The sequence below is a fragment of the Staurois parvus genome, unplaced genomic scaffold (genome assembly GCF_062004578.1).
Source record: "Staurois parvus isolate SC_StPar_1 unplaced genomic scaffold, SC_StPar_1.0 ptg000169l, whole genome shotgun sequence".
NCBI classification, from domain to species: domain Eukaryota; kingdom Metazoa; phylum Chordata; class Amphibia; order Anura; family Ranidae; genus Staurois; species Staurois parvus.
Window position 1 is genome coordinate 99,927 of NW_028317965.1, and position 21,894 is coordinate 121,820.

The window sequence follows — 21,894 nt, forward strand, 5'->3', positions numbered from 1 at the left end:
TATATATATACAGTCGGGTCCATAAATATTGGGACATCGACACAATTCTAACATTTTTGGCTCTATACACCACCACAATGGATTTGAAATGAAACGAACAAGATGTGCTTTAACTGCAGACTGTCAGCTTTAATTTGAGGGTATTTACATCCAAATCAGGTGAACGATGTAGGAATTACAACAGTTTGCATATGCGCCTCCCACTTGTTAAGGGACCAAAAGTAATGGGACAATTGGCTTCTCAGCTGTTCCGTGGCCAGGTGTGTGTTATTCCCTCATTATCCCAATTACAATGAGCAGATAAAAGGTCCAGAGTTCATTTCAAGTGTGCTATTTGCATTTGGAATCTGTTGCTGTCAACTCTCAAGATGAGATCTAAAGAGCTGTCACTATCAGTGAAGCAAGCCATCATTAGGCTGAAAAAACAAAACAAACCCATCAGAGAGATAGCAAAAACATTAGGCGTGGTCAAAACAACTGTTTGGAACATTCTTAAAAAGAAGGAACAACTGTTTGGAACATTCTTAAAAAGAAGGAACGCACCGGTGAGCTCAGCAACACCAAAAGACCCGGAAGACCACGGAAAACAACTGGTGGATGACCGAAGAATTCTTTCCCTGGTGAAGAAAACACCCTTCACAACAGTTGGCCAGATCAAGAACACTCTCCAGGAGGTAGGTGTATGTGTGTCAAAGTCAACAATCAAGAGAAGACTTCACCAGAGTGAATACAGAGGGTTCACCACAAGATGGAAACCATTGGTGAGCCTCAAAAACAGGAAGGTCAGATTAGAGGTTGCCAAACGACATCTAAAAAAGCCTTCACAGTTCTGGAACAACATCCTATGGACAGATGAGACCAACATCAACTTGTACCAGAGTGATGGGAAGAGAAGAGTATGGAGAAGGAAAGGAACTGCTCATGATCCTAAGCATACCACCTCATCAGTGAAGCATGGTGGTGGTAGTGTCATGGCGTGGGCATGTATGGCTGCCAATGGAACTGGTTCTCTTGTATTTATTGATGATGTGACTGCTGACAAAAGCAGCCGGCTGAATTCTGAAGTGTTTTGGGCAATATTATCTGCTCATATTCAGCCAAATGCTTCACAACTCATTGGACGCCGCTTCACAGTGCAGATGGACAATGACCCAAAGCAGACTGCAAAAGCAACCAAAGAGTTTTTTAAGGGAAAGAAGTGGAATGTTCTGCAATGGCCAAGTCAATCACCTGACCTGAATCCGATTGAGCATGCATTTCACTTGCTGAAGACAAAACTGAAGGGAAAATGCCCCAAGAACAAGCAGGAACTGAAGACAGTAGCAGTAGAGGCCTGGCAGAGCATCACCAGGGATGAAACCCAGCGTCTGGTGATGTCTATGCGTTCCAGACTTCAGGCTGTAATTGACTGCAAAGGATTTGCAACCAAGTATTAAAAAGTGAGAGTTTGATTTATGATTATTATTCTGTCCCATTACTTTTGGTCCCTTAACAAGTGGGAGGCACATATGCAAACTGTTGTAATTCCTTCACCGTTCACCTGATTTGGATGTAAATACCCTCAAATTAAAGCTGACAGTCTGCAGTTAAAGCACATCTTGTTTGTTTCATTTCAAATCCATTGTGGTGGTGTATAGAGCTAAAAATGTTAGAATTGTGTCCATGTCCCAATATTTATGGACCTGACTGTGTGTGTGTGTGTGTGTATGTGTATGTGTATATGTATATATATATATATATATATATATATATATAATATTTTTTTCATGATTAATAATACACCCATGTTTACATGCCTGTGTGTACAGGCACATTAAAGATGGGCTGCATTTAGATTAGTAAAAAAAAATGCCTGTGTGCCTGAAAACAGCATTTTCAGGCAGAAGTGTGCAAGAGGCCATACTGTGCATGCATGCAGCAGCCCAATTTTCTGTGGCTTAGCGGTACGCTGCAGGATGGCTGGAGGCCACCATAAGTACAGCTCCCTCATAGGACTGAATACATTTATTTGACACGTGTTGTAAAAGGAGGACTTGGTGAGAGGTTTTTTTTTTTTTGTGCCAGGCAGGGCCACACTGTAAAGACTGGTTAAAGTGATATTAAACACACACTCTGTAATTTACATAAAAATGTAAAAAAGTAAAATCTAAGTACCTTTAAAAAAGCCTTTGGAATACTGAATAAAAAAAGATAATCAAACTCTTTTAAACTGTCGTACAAATAAACATTTTAAATCAGATCTTTATTTTTGGCAGTAACATGGTGTGAGTGGATTTCTGCCAGTTACAGGCTGTGTCATGCCCCTCCAGCCTGTGTCTTATAATGACAGGGCGGTGAAGCCTCCATCAGTCAAATGTAATTATTTACCACTGTGTATATGCCCCCATGTGTGACTCTATAGCCACATGGGCTGCTCAGATGTGATAGAGAGGAAATGCACTGAAAATTGAGCATGTACACTAGATGCCAACACTGCTCTGCAAAATTCTCCACTGCAGTGGGAACATGCACAGAAGGGGTAGACAGAGAACAGCAGGATCAACCAGGTTTTTTTTTACAGAATACAGAAAATGAGTCCCATAGTGAGTGTGTATGGACAGCATGTAATACAGTATTTATTGGTAGTTTTTAATTATGTGGGTTTAAAGACACTTTAAGGCTTCATTCACACGGTTGTACAAAAGGCTGTCTTTAGCTGCTCTGGATGCACAAGTGTTCCTTGCAGGGACGTGCAGGCAGCCTGTTGAAGTCAATGACAGGTTGCCAGCTTCATGGACTTTCATGTGCATCCCTGAGTGCACATTGTACAGGTTCAATGCACAGATCAAGACAAACAGCATTCAGATCCATGCATCAGTCCCACAATAATGTGTCCTTGTGGGACGTGTGTGCTGGTCCATGCAGACAGCAGCCTGTCGTTGAATTCACCATTCTGCCTGCATGCCCTTGTAAAAAACATCTGTGCATCCTGGGTGGCTGAAGATGGTCCTTCTCATGACCATATGGATCCATGCACCGTGTGAATAAGGTGTGGTTGTCCTTTAAAGGCTAAAAAGCCTAGATGTCTGTGCCAAAGACGTTTCATCGTTTCAGAACGATGTTGTTCACAAATGCTAGTTTATAAATCGTCAATATGATTGCTGAACTCCTTAGAAATGCTAGATTCCTGGCCAATTATACAGCATGTGACACTGGAACTCTAGATTTGTATACTTGATACAGTTAGTATTAAAACCTTTTTCATGAGTTTTTGAGCCAGGCAATTGACTTTTTCAGAAGGTCAGTACTGGCATCCTACATATTTCTTTACTGCAGTCTAATTTAGTTTTTGGCCCTAGAATGTTCAATTTGCGTAATCCCCGCATCCTAGTCACATGCATAATGCAGGAAAGAACAAAGTCATAAAATAGCAAAAATGTGCCTTTTTAGTAGAATAGAATTTAAGTGGTGTGAATATTGTTTAATATGGTGAAACAAGTGTAAAAAGAAAAGTCGTGGGCTAACCCAGGTGAATAAAGTTGCTGGGGCGCCATATAACAATGGTGTACTCCCCAGTGCTGTAGCAGTGTATTGTGATTACAGGATTAGTGATTACATGTTAAGCAGCTAGCTTAATGGAATGACTAGCAGCCAGAGGTGTAACCTTCAGATTCCCAGTGCAAGAAACCATAAAGGGGTCTCCCTGAACCCCAGCCAGGGCCCCATTGCAAGTGCGACCTTGGTAGTTCCGCAACTGGTGTCAGTAGTTTATTTTTTTCCAATTTTAGATTTAATAAGTTTTTTTGTGATTGTTTAGGAGCCCTGATGGGGTTTAAATCACTTATGCTTAACCGCCCCATGATCTATGTGATCAAATAAAGAATTCTCTGTAACTATTGGACCTATATTACTCCGCGTGGATCTTTAAATAACCTCTTTTCTTTGGGTGGTGTTGCTCTTGTCACACTACCATATTGTCTGTTAAATATCAGGGGTCTAAACAGACCTCTGATATCTAACTTTTAAGACAGAGAAAGGAGGTTAAGGACACAGCTCTCACTCCATCTCTGCAGTCTTAGCTACACAGAATGAATGGACAGGAATAGCTCTGTACAGAGCTTCCTGTTCATTCATAAACTGAAACTTGGTAAACACAGTTTACTATGCCTTTGTCAGGAATGGACTTGCCAGTGGTGGTGGGACTCACCTGCCTTGTGGGCTGCAGTACCAGGGCTGGCCAGCCGGTGCTCTCAGCAACCAGAGGCTCACTCCTGCAATGAGCCATCACCTGAAGCTGATTACAACAGGTGTATTTAAGGAATGGCCAGGCCTGTGATCAGGGCCTTGGTGTATGTTTCCCATGAGCCCCTGTACCTGCATCCTGCCTGCTTCCTGCCTGATCCAGATTCTGCTTCGATCCCTGACTCTGCATGAACTCCGCCTGTCCTGACCTCGGCTATTCCTGACTACTCTTCCGCCTGCTCCTTGTGCCCTGCCTGCCCGTTTGCTACCGACCCAGCCTGCCCGACTACGCTTAGTATTGTTTCTATTGTTATCTGTTGGAGGTTTGGGTTGGTTTGTTTGCACTGTGTTTTTGTTTAGTCTTGCACTGCGTTTTTGTTTTGTTTAGTCTTAATAAATTGTCTTATTCACACTATACCTGAAGTCTGCGTTTCCCTGTGTCAGTCCACACATTTCTGGTCATACTCGGATCCCTAACAGCCTCAGTTATAAATGAACCGAGTCAGTGATCTGTGTGACGATCTCGGCGTCAGACCCCTGACCTTCTCACCAAAATCTGTAAAAAATCTCCATGGGTGATGTTTTAAAAATGTATACAGGTTAGCAGTGTAAGTTTACAGAGGAGATCTAGTGCGAGAGTGATTGCTCTTGCTCTGACGTTCGTGGCGATACCTCACGTGTGTGGTTTGAACACCATTTACATATGTGGGCATGGCCTACGTATGCGGTCACCACTATGTGCGAGGACGGGGGGACAGGGGCACTTTAAAAAATTTTTTGAAGGACAGAACAAAAAAAAAAAAAAATGTTTAATCACTTTTATTCTTATCACAAGAAATACATGCATCCATTGTGATACAAATAATTAGTGACAGGTCCTCTTTATGGAGAGAGATGGGGTCTAAAGGACCTCCGAGAGCATAGAGATGAGTGGAGGCCATCTTTCCTTCACTAATGTGTATGCCCAGTGCTGGAATCATTCAATGGTTTCTCAGATAAGGCTGAGAACTACCAAGCGGCGGCTAGGGGCGGGGTTTTTTCAGCACCTGTATCGGTGCTTTTTTTTCCATATCGGTCAAGGGCCGTAAGGGGTGTTTTCGACCACCAAAATTTCGATGCATCCCTACTGTTAGACAATACCTGAGCTAAAACCCGCTTTTGCAACCACTTGTGGACCGACACGCACTGTGCGGGTGATGCCGGTGTGGATCCGTGTATCCGTCTACAGAGAAATGCGGACCTGCGGGCGGGGGCCATTAGTTCTAATGGCACGCCACCAGCACTGGAAAACGCAACCGTACTGGGAACTGAAGTTCCCGTGCGGACTGCAATTTCAGGAGAAGTGCAGGAACTTCTTCCCTGCTTGGCACGGGAGTCCATTCAAATGAATGGGCTCTCGCGCCCGTGCAAAACGCTGCCTGCACGGCCGCATATATGTGAACCGGGGTTTTACTTCGGCCATAAGAAGTCTGCCAGAGACTCACTGCAGAACTGCAAAGGGAAGCTTAATTATGTGCTGGATGGTGTCAGTGGGAGAAGTGCAGCACTGTATTATTATATGTAAGAAGATCACACAAAGAGCAGTTTAAAGAGCAAAGAGATTTGATAAATTAAAACAAAAGTCTCATACAAATGGCTGTATATAATTCACATTAACACAATGATTAGAGGGAATAAAGTACCAGCAAATGAAGAAAGTGATTAATTAGAAGCAAGATTACATTCTCTAGCATAGCGTACCAGGAGGGAAGATTCTTCTAATAGTCTTACCCCGTTGAAGCCATGATTATGTATGTTAGTAAATTCATCCATCTTAGTCTCCCGTAAGATTGCTGCTGATTACAAACCATAGAATAGATGGAACTTTAAAGATTGATTAATAGTAAGTGAGAGTTGTACACATATAAATATATGCAATGATTGTACTGCGGAACACATGCTGGCCGACCCAATACAACTAACGGCTGAAAGAAATAAGGACTGGAGGTTTCAGAGGAGTGAACATTGCACTTGTCTGGTAATACTGCGGTGGGGGGGGGCTTTAAAGCTGAAGCATAGTGTGTGCATACAATACCGCCCCGTGCTCCCTTCCTTGCTGATCAACGTGCAATTAACAATTTTTTAATCCAATTATTTGTTTTTCAAAAAATACTTCTGAGTCTCATTCACATCACTGAGTGTCTCTGCTGCTCTTTGCTCTGAGTTTGGTGGGAGAGCCAACAGACTTCTGTATATCTCACAGCTTTCTGCCTTGGATCCTTTAAAAAAAAAAAAAATCATTAAAGCAAAACTATAGGTAAAACTTTTTTTTTTCATTTTGGAGTACAGGAGGGTTTTTTTTGTCCCATTTCAGATATTTCCCTTCGCTTTCTGTCTTATAGCCAAACAGCAAGTGAGGGGAAATCCCCGCAAATTCAGAAAATCCCTTTGGGGGGACCCCCAGGTCACCAGAACTAGTGTCCCAATTGGAAGAGTTCCCCTCTTACTTTTATGGGGACAGCCCATAATTTGGGCTTTCCTTTACTTTCACCAGTGCTTTTTTAAGGAGCTACATGTTACACCCTGAATATGGGTGTAACATGTTACAAAAGGTGAACTTATCCTTATAAAGTGGTAGTAAAGTCGTTTTTTTTTTTTTCACTATAGGTACAATAGGTAAGCCTATAAGGTGGCGTAGCTGTAGGTACTGTAAATATCTGCTAAACATGCGTCGTTTAGGAGATATTTACTTGTAAAAGTCACCAGTGCATGCTCTTTGAAGGAATGGCATGCCCGTGCCGTTCCTTTTGAGCCGTGTGCCATAAAAAGTGCGTGCATGTGTGGGAGTGACGTCATCGCGGCTCAGCTATTCAAGCTGCTAGAGCCTGCAAGTAAAGATGGAAGTCCTGTCAGCGGTGACAGCGCGCCACTGGAGGGCTTCGTTTTAAGGTAAGTTTTTTTACATAATGTGCTAGTAGTCATGTTTTTTTTTTTTTTTTTTTCTTTTTTTTTTTTGTTTTGTTTTTTGTTTTGTTTTTTTAAAGGTTGCGGTTTGCTTCCACTTTAAAACCTAATCAGGGGATGCAGGCCTTTTGAGCCTAGACTAAGGCAGGTGAGGCACTGCTAGCCTCTTAACAGGCACCAAAGGACGTATTTTTCCCATGTTTTTAATTGCCTGTATCATCTGATTAAGAACTTAAAATCCTTTTTTTTTTTTTGGTTTGACTCAAAATATTAGTTCTGATCAGCAAATGGATCTAGCTTTTTGCCAATTATTTCATGAAATGGCTTAGTTACAGCAACTGAAGTGTACAAACTTTAAAAACAAAAAATTGATTCTTTTGGCGTTCCGTAATCTTATGGTCCTCAAAGGGTTAAGGCCTGCTTTACACCAATGCAGTTTACGTTTTGGCCTTTTTTATGTGTCTTTACATTTTATTTTTTTTTGGGGGGGGGGAGGGGGACTTGTTGCTGGGCAGAAAAAAAACAAGAAACATGTAAAAAACGGACTACATGTGTTTTCTGCAGCATCTCTTTTGAAGTCTATTGAACCAAAAAGGCAACGTTTTGCATTTTAAAAGTCCCTGACCTTTCCCAAAGATGCAGCAGCTCAAAAAAGCATAGATGTGAACGTGTCCCATAGGAAACCATGCTAAATGGACTGTAGTTCATTTATGCAAAAAGCAAAACACACTAAAAACGCATTGGCGTGAACCAGGCCGCACACCTTACTTTGCTCTGAACAGTACGTTGCCCATTTCCTTCTCTGCACAGCTTTGCAGACACAAGTAATTTTTTCACAGATGCTAACCAGCAGGCAGTCATTTCAATTGTGACTCTGCACCTGTACCCCCTCCAACCTTAACCGGCCAGCAGGGTGGTTTGTGTTATGGTGTCATTTCATTCACACGAATAGTGATTGGTTTTTGGGGGCTCTCTCTTGTCTCCAGCCCTCTTAATTGAATCCGCTAATAATCATGACAGGCACCAGAAAATTAGTTCTGCTAGATCCCTTCAGACTGGCCCCTTTTTCAGGTATATAGTAGCTATGTAAAACATTAAAAATGAGTGCCTATACTGTTTAAAATCCAGTAATACACTGTCTCACCCTGCTCTGCACATGCTCAGGTGCTCCATATTTTAAGGCACTGTGCTGAAAATGTAGAAGCTGATCTGCTGGCAGCCTAAAGATTTACTGCTGCTCAGGGGCCCTGGGCTTCAGCAAAATGGCAGCTTCCAGCAAGAAGAAACATGAACAATCCTGAAGGCATATTACAGCACACTGATTTTGGTAGCATAATTATTAATGTGGAATGTATGTTCCTTGCTAAAGAACATAATTCTTTTTTATCAAGTTGTTATGGGTAAAGTTCCACTTTAAGAACCACCTGCACCTTATTCAAGCAAATATTTGGTCGTCACTGACAGACGTACGGCCATCTTTAAAATGTTCACACCATTCAAATGTGTTACTGCGGCTGAGCGTCTCACCACCGTACTGTGCTTGAAGTAGATAACAACACGTTTTCGCCTTCGTTCACAAGAAACGTCATCACCACACGCTGTTCCACGCACGCACAAACACTGTTGTCTGCCATCTTTATTAACGGTGTCTGGACTGGCCTGCGACATGTGCTGCACCTATCAGTAATAGGACACACTTGCCGCTTACTACTGCGTTTACTGCCACCATGCTAGCATCCCTTTTTATGCCTGTAAAATGAAAAGTCCCGACTTGGACGCCCCTCGTACAATACTTCTGCATTCAGATCCGTTAAAAAAAACAAAAAAAAAACGGAGCTTTGAAAATCTGAGCGCAGTGTTTTTTGCGCCACTGTGCAATAAGCCCTAATGGTAAAGAACGGCCATAGATATTTGAAGGTGAAAAGTTTAAATTTTTTCACATTGGAGATTCCGTTTATCTTTAACCTCCCTGGCGGTATTCCGGAGTGTAGCTCGGGGTAAAGTTTCAGTACCAAAAGCGGTAACCCCGAGCTACACTCGGGCTTACCATGCAGCGCTGCTCCGGCATCTGTTCTTCACTTACCTTGTCCTGCGCTCCCGCGATGTCCCTCCTGCAGTGTCCCCGGCCATGTAATCCGGCGGATGCCGGCATCTGTCATCTAGGTTCCGTCCCCTGCAAGCGTCGGGATGTACAGGGACAGAACGGCAGGAAATTTGAAAATGACCAAAAGTGACATTCACTCAATACACTAAAATCACATAGTATAACATTACTGTATCAAACCATTTCACATACATTTTGTCCCGAGTGCTTTGTCCTGCGCCCTGCCTGCATTTGTACCGTTCTTTCTGCCTGGAAACTGAGAAATGTCCATGGCGTCCAAAAAGCGTCCCTTTAGGTCAAAATCGGTTTTAGACCGGCTAGAGAACAGCGATAGTAAATCAGAACCACTTGCAGAATTGAGTGATAATGATTTGTGGGGGAAATTCGTCATCAGACACTGAAAACGATTCTGCGACTTTGCTCAGTGATGTGCGAACTTGGCGCTATATTTCACATTTCAGTGTTTTTGGTTTGATTATATTATTGAATTAAATTTATTATTATTATATTATTATTTTTTATGATTATTATATTATAATTTATGATTTCGTGTTTCAAATTTTATCATCTCCGGGATGTTTACTAGACTCTTGTTCGGACAGATTTCACTGAGTTATTCCTAAAAATTACAGGCCTACAATAAAAAAACTATATATTTCCATGCAAAAAAATGTACCGCTTTGAGCACAGAAATATGGACATAATCAGACCGCTAGGGAGGTTAATCTCTCCTCCTCTGTGACATCGTCCTTCAAGATCCCCTATAAACGGGGATGAGAAATCTGAAGCCTGCTCCTCTTCCATACGGACTCTTGATTATAAAGTATCATTGAGCAGGCACTGCTCTGTTCTGTTCTTTGTGGAGGTGTCAGTGTGACGTTGGCTCCAGCCCGGCTGGTTACTAGAAATCCATTCTGTGTTGTGACTGCAGCAATCTCCCTTCCACTATCTCTGCATTGCAGTGTGTTTAGGATGTAAAAATAAATGACAGCGCGGGCTGTTTACACGCTCCTGTTTTCATGGTGCCGGCTCACACACCTTGGGATGGACCTGCTTATGATCGAAGGATGAAATCTCTCAAAGTCTCCGGGGCAGTAAAGACTGCCTTGCTTACCTTTTTATATTTGCCTGGAATCCCTTATAGAATGTACGTAATGTTTTGTAGATTGGACGGAAGGCATTTAGCCAGCTAATATTTCACAGCCGCGATTACTGTTCACCAAACAACCTGAAGGTAAACTGATCTCCAGACTTATGGGGGCTCTCTGTCAAAAATCAATTTCCTCGGCTGCCCGACGCTCATTGCGGAACACTGGGGACACCATCTGTTTTTTTTACAGGGAAGAGGGGCTGTGATTTTAGAGTTTGCAAACAAGTGAAAGCTTGCATAGAAGTGTGACCATTCAGGACTAGAACTGTGGGGCATCGGTCACCAATTCAAGCTTTTGTCCCTGCCATAGGCATGTATGTCTTAATCTTAGATTGTAAGCTCCGAGGATCAGGGTCCTCCTATCCCTCTTGTATTGAACTGTATTGTTGCTGTATTGTCTCCTGTTATATTGTAAAGCGCTGAGCAAACTTGGCACTATATAAATCCTGTATAATAATAATAATCAGGCTGCTTTTTCATTTAGTCGGCATTGCGTCCGTAATGTGTTTTTAAAGTATATGTTAACCCTCACCTTGTAATACAATCCTTACAGTTTAAAATAGAAATGACAGGTAAACATTTGTGTATAGATATAAAATACATAACTACCTTTCTTTCCCTTTTTATTTTTAATAAGTGATCACATTCCCTCTGTTCTTAGCTACGTAAGGAGGTGGGGGGGAGAAACAGGAACCAACTGATCTTCCCAGTGAATGGCTGTGCCGGGGGGGTGTACATGTGCGAGTACAAGTCTGATCATGGGAGGAGAGCAGGCTTAGTTTTTCCCAGAAGTCTGCACCAACATACAAGTCCGATTTTTGGCATCCCCTGCAACACAAAGGTCATTTTTTGTGAGATACTCCCTATGGGAAATCATGTCTAAAGGGATGTAGACCCTGTCAGTTTCCTTATTAGAGCCCTACAGGTGCAGGAGTTGATTGATAATTAAAAAATCACTCCGTACAGATTCATTTTGCACACGAACACATACAAACAAACAGCTATTTCACTTTTAGAGGTCATTTATCTGCAGCAACAATAAAGATAAACGGTACACTAGCGTGTTTTAGCCCTGGTGTACACTGCCGCGATTTCAGGTGTGATTTGGAACTTGAAATCGGATCTAATGACTGTGAGTGTCTTAACATACGCGGTTTGTTGCAGCGCAACTTCAGAAGTAGTTCTTGTATTACCTTTTCTGCAGTTTGTTGCGATTTCACATATAGACTACAATGGAAATCGCACTGCAAATCGCAATGGAAAATACAAGAAATCGTTGGGAAATCTCAAACAAATCTTCAGAAAATGTGGTGAAATCGCAAACAAAACGTGGGATTTTAAATCGCATCCAGTGTGAACCAAGCCTTATTGAATGATGAATGCACCTGATTTGTGCCTGTAACATTAAAGCAAACATTTGATGCAACACTCATTCTTCCGCTGCTCAATCCCACCTTTTTGTCAGTTTTCAGGCACTCTGTATCTGCAAGGTCGTGCAATATTGGAGGTGCAGCTAAGCTACAACTAGACTCATTCTCATGCCTCAGTCACACAAGGTGGACTCCGATTCGATCAGCAGGGGATCTCTTCGCTGATCTCATGCTCATCAGAGCAGGGTGGATGACAGGTCTTTGTCCGCTCAGTATATGCAGAGCAGACCTGGACAGAGCTGCTCTGCTCTATGAATGGCTGGGTTTAAATGGACTTCACTGTCTGTTCACACCTGATTGCCCTCCAATTTAAATCCCTTTTTAGCGGACCAGATTGGATTGGAGGTATGTAGGTGAAAATGGACACAAGTTTACTCCCGCCGGTCCATAGGGTGAATTGAGAGTCCAATCAGGTCTGTCTGAGAAACTGGCAGACCTGATTGGACTCTCAATTTACCCTATGGACCGGCGGGAGTAAACTTGTGTCCATTTTCACCCGCCTACCTCCCAATCCAACCTTTTTTCTTTCTTTCATGTGAAAGGGGTCTTAAACCTAACCCCAGATGACATTCTATTGATAGCAGAATGCTGATGAGAGTACCATGGAGGGCATATGTCACATATGCAGATTTGCTGTGTTGCTTGTAATTGTTGTTTTTTTTTTTTAATTGGTTAACCATTTGCCGCCCGCCCTATGGCCGAATGGCGGGCGGCAAATGTCATCAGCGTTCCGGGTGGATGCCATATGGCATCCTCCCGCACATGCGCAGATTGTGCTCCTGCAGAGCGGCGCATCCTGTCACCGGCCGTGTACCTCGGGCACGGCCGATGACAGATCTGAGTATCGGCCCCGTTGCCGGTACCATGTGACCTGCTGTGACCAATCACAGCAGGTCACATGACAGTTGTATACAATGGATGGCTTCATTCATGCCATGCATTGTGTACTAGTGCCTAGCTATGAATGGTCACAGCTAATCACAAAAAAAAAAAAAGAAACCCTGAATGAATCGATGTCATTCAGGTAAATGCTTGCTTTATAGCAAAGTAATTCTTTGCTATAAGCAAATTGTGTAAAAAAAAAAAATGCTGATCACTTCCCCAAAGTAGTACAATGTTACTATGGTAACATTGTACTACTTTGGTCATAGTGAAATAAGAAAAAAAATCTTAAATTTTTTTTATAAAAAATAATAAAACAAATAAAAAAAAATATATAATTTTTTTTTCTTCATACTGTCACCAGTCAGTGTCCCTGATCTCCGCCATGCCAGTTATATGATGACGCTGTACTGCACTGGTGACAATATGTAAAAAAAATAGTGAAACTAATTTTTTTAATTTTTTAATTTTCCAAAAAATTATGACAAAAAAAATAAAACTTCAAAAAACTCACCATGCCTCTTATGAAGTACGTCGGACTGTCTACTTTGCAAAAAGGGGTCATTTGGGGGATATCTGTACTGTTCTGACATTCTTGGACCTCAAGAAATTAGATTGGCTGTCACTACTTCAGGATTGATCAATATTCATATATATCCCATAGATTGTGAACTCTATAACTTTCCTACAAACTAAAAAATACATCCTAATTTGGGTTATTTTCACCAGACATGTAGCAGAATACATCTCGGCCTAAATTTATGAAGAACAATTATTTATTTGCAAACTTTTATAACAGAAACAAAAAAAAATTTTTTTTTCAAAATTTTTGGTCTTTTTCTGTTAATTTATCAAAAAATAAAAACCCCAGCGGCGATTAAATACCACCAAAAAAAAGCTCTAGTTGTGTGAAGAAAATGATAAAATTTTAAATTGGGTACAGTGTTGTATGACCGCGCAATTGTCATTCAAAGTGTGAGAGCGCTGAAACATGAAAACTGGCCTGGGCAGGAAGGTGTAAAATTGCCCGGTATTGAATTGGTTAATGTCACATTAACATGTGCAAATTAATTCCTGTTTGACCAGACTTTGCATTCTAAGTACAGGTCCCTTTTAAAGTTCATTTGTTACTGGCTGAATGCAGTAGTTTAAGATTGACCCGCTGACTTGCAGCAAGCATGCCACAATTGTATATAGCTCACTGCTATGACCTTTCCTATAGCCCAGCATGGTGAGACACAATCCATTGCATCACTCTGTAGCTAATATAACTGAATGAAATGTCACTTTAATAAAGTTCTAGCAAAAAAAAGTTGGCATTATGTTCTTCATGTGGTAGAGCACACTACTGGTGTAGACAGTTTTCCTATGTCCTTGCCTGCAATGCACTGATATAAGTTGACATTCTTCAGGCTGAACTTGGTGGAGGCATTTGTGACTGATTTGGAGCTCAGGCAGAGTCTTCAGGAAGATCTCCTACGTCGTTTTCCAGATCTCAACCGGATGGCAAAGAAATTCCAGAGACAAAATGCAAACCTACAAGATTGCTACAAGCTGTACCAGGCGGTGAACCAACTGCCCAATGTCATACAAACCCTGGAAAAATATGAAGGTCAGTGTCACCACTTGCATTGAATGTATTTGATCTCTGTTGCTGGTGATTAATGGGCATTCAGTAACAAGCTACCTAATGTCAACTAGTAGTGCACCCCATGTGAACTGTTCTGTTTCAAATGCTGCTTTATGCATTGACATACCTGCTTAGACCCAGTCTGTCTGAACAGTATGGTCACCTGCTGACTTGGCACTATCCACAGGCAGCTTAATGCTTCAGTAAGACACAGGAGTTGAATCCAATGCAATTTTACTTCAGCTAATTGCAGTACACAGGATGTTTTTTCAATCTACTGAAGTGTAAGAAGATAATGACTTTCTTAAGCCCTGTCTCTGGGAATACCTAACACTGACTGAGGGAGCAAGTAATTATAGACCTGTTAGTTTAACTTCTCTAGTTGGGAAGATACTGGAGAGTTTAATAAAAGACCACATAGATGAGTTCTTGCTGGAAAAAAATATTTTAAGCAACAGACCGCATGGATTCATGAAAGACAGAAGTTGTCAAATCTGATTTCTTTTTATGAGGGGGTGATCTAAACCTTAGACAGAGGGGTGGCAATGGACGTGGTATACTTGGTCAGAGGGGTGACGGTGGACGTGGTATACTTGGACAGAGGGGTGGCGGTGGACGTGGTATACTTGGACAGAGGGGTGGCGGTGGACGTGGTATACTTGGACAGAGGGGCAGCGGTGGACGTGGTGTACTTGGACAGAGGGGTGGCGGTGGACGTGGTATACTTGGATTTTGAAAAGCGTTTGACACAGTTCCCCACACACTGCTAATGTGTAAGGTAAAGTCTACAGGCTTGAAACAATCCGTATGTAAATGGATAGAAAACTGGCTAAAAGATCATATTCAGGGAGTAGTGGTTAATGATTCATACTCTGAATGGTCTAGGGTTGTCAGTGGTGTACCCCAGGGTTCAATGTTGGGACCTTTACTTTTTAATATATTTATAAACAATATATGGTCTGAGATTAAAAATCCCATTTCAGTCTTTGCAGATGACTCCAAGCTATGCAGTGGAATAACGTCCTTACAGGATGTCTCCAACTTACAAGCCGACCTCAATGCTCTGTGTAATTGGGCAACTATGTAGCAAATGAGGTTTATTGTTGATAAATGTAAGGTTCTGCACTTGGGGGCTAAGAATATGCATGCATCATACATACTAGGAGGGAAACAACTGGGGGGATCAATGGTGAAGGATCTGGGGGATCTGGTAGATCACAAGCTTAATAATGGCATGCAATGCCAAGCTGCGATTTCTAAAGCGAGCAAAATCCTCTCTTGTATTAAGAGATATAGACTCCAGAAAGAGAGAGAGATAATTATTTTACAAATCATTAGTAAGACCTCATCTGGAATATGCAGTTCAGTTTTGGGCACCAATTCACAAAAAGAACATTGGGGAACTGGAGAAAGTACAGAGAAGGGCAACCAAACTGATAAGAGGCATGGAGGAGCTCAGCTATGAGGAAAGATTAGAGGAATTGAGTTCCTCTAATCTTTTAGAGGAACTGAGAGTGTATTCTCTCTTGAGAAGAGGAGATTGGGGGGGGGGGGGGGTGATCTCCATGTATAATACATAAGGGGGGGGATATGATCTCCATGTATAATACATAAGGGGGGGATATGATCTATGTGTATAATACATAAGGGGGGATATGATCTCCATGTATAATACATAAGGGGGGATATGATCTCCATGTATAATACATAAGGGGGGGATATGATCTATGTGTATAATACATAAGGGGGGATATGATCTCCATGTATAATACATAAGGGGGGATATGATCTCCATGTATAATACATAAGGGGGGATATGATCTCCATGTATAATACATAAGGGGGGATATGATCTCCATGTATAATACATAAGGGGGGATATGATCTCCATGTATAATACGTAAGGGGGGATATGATCTCCATGTATAATACATAAGGGGGATATGATCTCCATGTATAATACATAAGGGGGATATGATCTCCATGTATAATACATAAGGGGGGGATATGATCTCCATGTATAATACATAAGGGGGGATATGATCTCCATGTATAAAACATAAGGGGGGATATGATCTCCATGTATAATACATAAGGGGGATATGATCTCCATGTATAATACATAAGGGGGGATATGATCTCCATGTATAATACATAAGGGGGGATATGATCTCTATGTATAATACATAAGGGGGGATATGATCTCCATGTATAATACATAAGGGGGGATATGATCTCTGTGTATAATACATAAGGGGGAGATATGATCTCTGTGTATAATACATAAGGGGGGATATGATCTCCATGTATAATACATAAGGGGGGATATGATCTCTGTGTATAATACATAAGAGGGGATATGATCTCCATGTATAATACATAAGGGGGGATATGATCTCCATGTATAATACATCAGTGGATCATATAGTGAACTCGGTGTAGAGCTATTCACCCTGAGGTCATCACAGAGGACAAGGGGGCACTCTTTACGTCTGGAGGAATAGAAATGTAATCTCTAAACACGGAAAGGTTTCTTCACAGTGAGAGCTGTGAAAATGTAGAATAGACTCCCTCAAGAGTTGGTTCTGGCCAGCTCAGTGGATTGCTTCAAAAAAGTCCTGGTTTGTTTCTTAGATACACAGAATATAACTGGATATAACATTTATAGGTAAAGTTGATCCAGGGAATATCCAATTGCCTCTCGGGGGATCAGGAAGGAATTTTTTTTCCCAGCAGGAGCAAATTGGATCATGCTTTGCTGGGTTTTTTTTGCCTTCCTCTGGATCAACTGTGGGTATAGGATTATACATTTTTTTTTTTTTATGGTTGAACTGGATGGACTTTTGTTTTTTTTCAGCCAGACTAACTATGTAACTGTGAGCATGGAAGAAGTCTGGAGGGTCTAACTAGAACTAAACTAACTAGCACTAAACAGGAGGGCAGGACAGAGAAAAATACCAAAATTACATTAGTAAGCAAGTTGCAGTGACCAAAAACTAGCAGTAGATGTCTGCATACTACAAAACAGTGACAACCGATTGAAGTTCAACACATGAAAGAGGGGCAGAGCATGAACTTTGGGGAAAAATTAACCTTTTGACCCCCAGGTCAATTCTGACATTGCTCTCGTAGAAATCCGCATTTTTTGCTAGAAAATTTAGACACCCCCCAAATCGTGTGTATTTTTTTAAGCAGAGGCCCTGGTGAATAAAATGGTGGGTGATGCAAATGTTTTTTTCCACATTGTGTGCAGCGGTTTTTCAAATGCAGATTTTTTTGGGAAAAATATATTGTATTTTATTAAACCTAAACACAATAAAAATGCAATGGGCCTTCACAGGTCTTTGTTACGGAGAGCTCTCGAGTCTTTTGGACCCCATATTTTTCCTCTGGCCTTCAGAGCATCTGATCATATAGGTTGGTTTGATCAGATGCTGTACAAGCCAGTAACGACTTGTCAACAAACAAACAGGAAGTGACAAAATCCTCCACGCTTCCAGTTCCTGATCTCACAGAGGGGGAAGAACAAGGTCAGTTCCTCTCTTGTGTTCAGTGCTCTGGATGCTGCTAGTTGGATCAGTCCCGGGTTCCCCAATAGGCTGAGAAAGGCGACAGTGGGATGGTGAGAGACTCCCTTCTGTAGCCTGTAAAATGTGCAACTGATCAGTCGACTGTAAAAATTTGTTGCCTTTTCAATGGAAAAATGGTTGACATTCCTTTACTTTCTGGTGTTTGATATGAGTACATTCGAATTCTGTGGATGCTAGATTGTGTTTGACTGTGCCAAAAGAAAATGCCACGGTGTCATATGTGACGTGTTATCACTTCTTATGTAAACACAATGTGCACCTTTCCTGCTCTCCTAAAATGTTGTAACCCTGAAAATTCATGTTCAGTTTTTTACATTCACAAATTTTGCTTAAGGCAATGAATATTTTTTCCCAAATCATCTTCCAGGACAGCACGTGAGCTATAGATGCCTCTTCTAACAGAAATGGAAAACACATCAAACACACTTTAAAAAGAAGTCCTTCTACCATACTAGTTCATTATTGTGTTTGCTCTTTTCACATTTCTTAAAACCTGGTGGAAAGAGGCTCAATTCAGGATTCTCATTTGCAGTCCTCCATCCACTTACCTTTGCCTTACCTTACTTGATGGTGGGACTCTCGTCCATCCTTACCTGCTAGTCGTCTCTTACTCTTTATGGCTAGGAAGAGGTCTGGGCCAACTCCATTTTCAGTATCTGAGGAAGTCCAGTACTGGGAGGTGACTTACCTCCTTGGTGGACCAGTCTGAGCTGGTGTGGTTCCCTTCTGATGGCAGGGAACCACATCAGACAGGGAATGTCCCTGCTGGGTTTGCACCAGGCTGAGTTCACTTGACCTGTAGTGTCGGTGAAGGGGGTTTATGGCAGAAGGCTTTCTTTAATTGATGACTCCACTTGGACTCTATAGTTGTCTTTCCCATACTCCTGCGCCTTCACAACCCTAACTATTCATGTTCAGTTTTTGGCTTCCACAAAAAACTTCACGGCAGTAATGTTTTTTTTTTTTTTTTGTCGTCAATGCCAGTGCTGGAGCTTGGTGATTGGTTGCTCAGCCCCTGAGCACTGCTCTTTGAGGAGCAGAGGGGAAAGTCCAATTTTGGGGTTTTTCCAGATGACCACCAGGGAAACGCATATGAACTCCTTTTAAATCAGGGGTGTCAAACTCTTCATTTCATCAGCATTATGGTTGCCCTCAAAGGTTGGTTGCATCTGTTAGACAAGATGTCCGGAGCACCCCCCCCCCCCTTACATCAGATGTAAAGAGCTCCTGACCCACCACCATCTGAAGTTGAGAGTCCCCCACCCTTCCTTACATCACAGTGCATCCTCCTTACCTTGTGCTACTGCTAGTAAGAAGCTGGGGGCGTAGTTGGAAAGCTGAAAGTGCAGGGTCTGGAGTTGGATCAGAGGAGGACTGCCGGATGTCTGCTGAATGAGGAGGCAGAGAGGAGGGGTTGCTGCAGCTGCACTGAGAGGCGAAGGATCTGAAGGCGGGGGTGGTGTTCTGACCTCCTCTATACTGCCGACAGCTGAGATTGGCATGGGAAGGAGGCACATGAGACAAGCCTCTGCACAGAGAAGAGCAGGATCTGGCAGAGCAGTTCTGTCCTCTCTCCTGCTGATTGCTGAAACAAGGTGGGGGTGGAAATGATGGGGTGCTGCAGCTGCAGGAGAGGTATGAGGGCCACATGAAATGGTCTGGTGGGCTGGATTCAGCCCGCCAGCCTTGTGTTTGACACATGTTCTAGAACGTGCACAGCCCAGGCAAAGTACAGGTTCACTTTCATAAATGCACACCTGCGTTGATTGACCTTGTCTATCTGCCTGCAGTTCGACTTAAATTTGGTTAATACTGCATTGTAAGTATCAGCATAATTACTATATTGATTCTGATAAAGAGAAAAGTAAAACTATTTGGAATGATAAGTAATGTATTGATTAACATTTAAATAAACTTAAAAATGGAAGCTTTTCTTGTTTGCTCTTTATTCTTGTGATCATTTGACGTTCTTTCCAGTTTTCATACTCTGCACATCGGCATGTCCCCCATTAAGAAGAGTTACATTCATTGTAAGCCACAGTGCTGGTCATTCATCAATCCCAGAGTGACGCGGAGTGGCCCCGCATGCGGTCTTCTGTGCCATTACTAATAAATTGACTTGTTAGAGCGGGCACACGGCCAACCACAATGTAATTTTTCTGTTTTTGCCCTTGACCCATCTCAGACTTCTAATTTCATTTTGGAAAATGATTTTCCACTTGCAGTGTTGTGTGCAACCTTGAGAATCATTTGTTTAAGGTTTTGATTGCACAAATCCCTTGAAGCGACTCAATCAGAGACGTGTTAATATTGGCGTTCCAGGTGAATTGGATGGTTCATTTCCTACATGTGAGCTGAATTTACTTCTAGTAACCTTTTCATTCTGGAAGTTATTATTGGTGGTGGTGACCTCGGGTTTCCTGCAACTTCTACACTTTGACTCCTTTATTCTTCATTGAAGAGATGTTTTCGGTTTACTGACAGTTGAGTGGGTTGCCAATAGGAACACATTCGATTCCTTCTACGAGTCTTCTAGTGCAGGTTACAAACATTCAAGCCTGTTAGTTTAATTTCCTTTTTTTAACCATTTGCCCTCCAGAAGGTTTTACCCCTTTCATGACTGGGGCATTTTTTGCTATTCGGCAACTGTGTGGTCATGCAACGCTGTACCCAAATTATATTTTATATAATTTGTTTTTACACAAATGGAGCTTATTTGGTCACCACTGTATTTTTATTATAGAAAAATAGGTGCAGCACTAAAATAAGCCCTCAACCTATGACTAAGTGCTTTGCACGAAACGCGTCAGTGGGGGTTCCAGTATTGAGACATCATGCCACCGCTGGTGGCCATCCTGATTTACATGGTCAGTGTTTTTTATATATACATTTTTTATACACACATTTTTTATACAGCTGCCTTTTGTGGAAATAAAATCCCTTTATGCAGTATCACACTATGTGGTGTCCTTCATTGGGCTCTCCTTGTGAGCGCCGTCATTCGCAGAGCCCATCTGAGTGATGACCCTACACGGTGATACACATTAAGGGACCCCGAAAAACCTGACACAGACGTGACCAGACGCTGTGACACCTACATAAGGACCCTGTGGTGTATAGGAACCTGGCCGAACCTGGGAGCAGATGACCAGATTTTATCTGATGAGACAGGAATAATCTCAAATGCGTGTTTTAAACGCACTTCTGGTGAGTGCGCATTTTGTTCATTTAGTCACTTCATCTGTCACCCCTGGATCAGTTACCCATACACGCTGATTGTGATCTGGAAAGAATCCTCACGTTTATCTTGGGACATTTCGTCACTACCATTATCACCTTGGAGTGATATTCTTTGCACTTTATATATTTAATATCGATATATTTATGTTTTCATTTAGATGGTTATGCTATTGATGATCACTCTGCACTTTAATATGCATATTGTCTTATTTTAGCGCTGCACCTATTTTTCTATTATTTACATTGGAAGGATTGTTTTGGTTGCCTTTTGGTGTTCCAGCGGCTAATCTTTTTGGTAGCACTCGCTAATATCCTATTTGTTTATACTGTATTTTTATTAAGTGTTCTCGCATGGCGACCACTTACTGTTATCTCACATATATATTCTTATTATTATAGCCAAATTTACCACCCTAACTCCTCCCACAGTTTTTACACTACATAGACAGTAATATACGAAACGTGCGGATTGTTCCCAATTGGTGTGCTATTACTTTGTGGAACTTTTCGCCAAATGGTTCACGAAATATCGCCGTTTTTGTGGTGAAATTGGTCCCATAGGAATGAATGGCGCAATGTTCAAAACTAAAGTGGGAGCTGACAAAAGCTAGAGTGTGAGCTGAAAAATCAGGACATGATTTCTAAACTGCCATCACTCCCTCATTTTCAAGCCCACCTACACAAATCTTATATCAAAACGTTCA

General features: G+C 41.8%; 1 protein-coding gene across 1 annotated transcript in view; it reads left to right on the plus strand.

Moving 5' to 3' along the window:
• Window positions 1-21,894, plus strand: part of MSH2 (mutS homolog 2) — a 191,566-nt gene that overhangs the window by 49,724 nt on the left and 119,948 nt on the right. Inside the window, exon 7 of the mRNA XM_089676428.1 lies at window positions 14,143-14,342. Within this exon, the coding sequence (XP_089532554.1) occupies window positions 14,143-14,342 (200 nt within the window). The remainder of the gene's footprint in view (window positions 1-14,142; window positions 14,343-21,894) is intronic.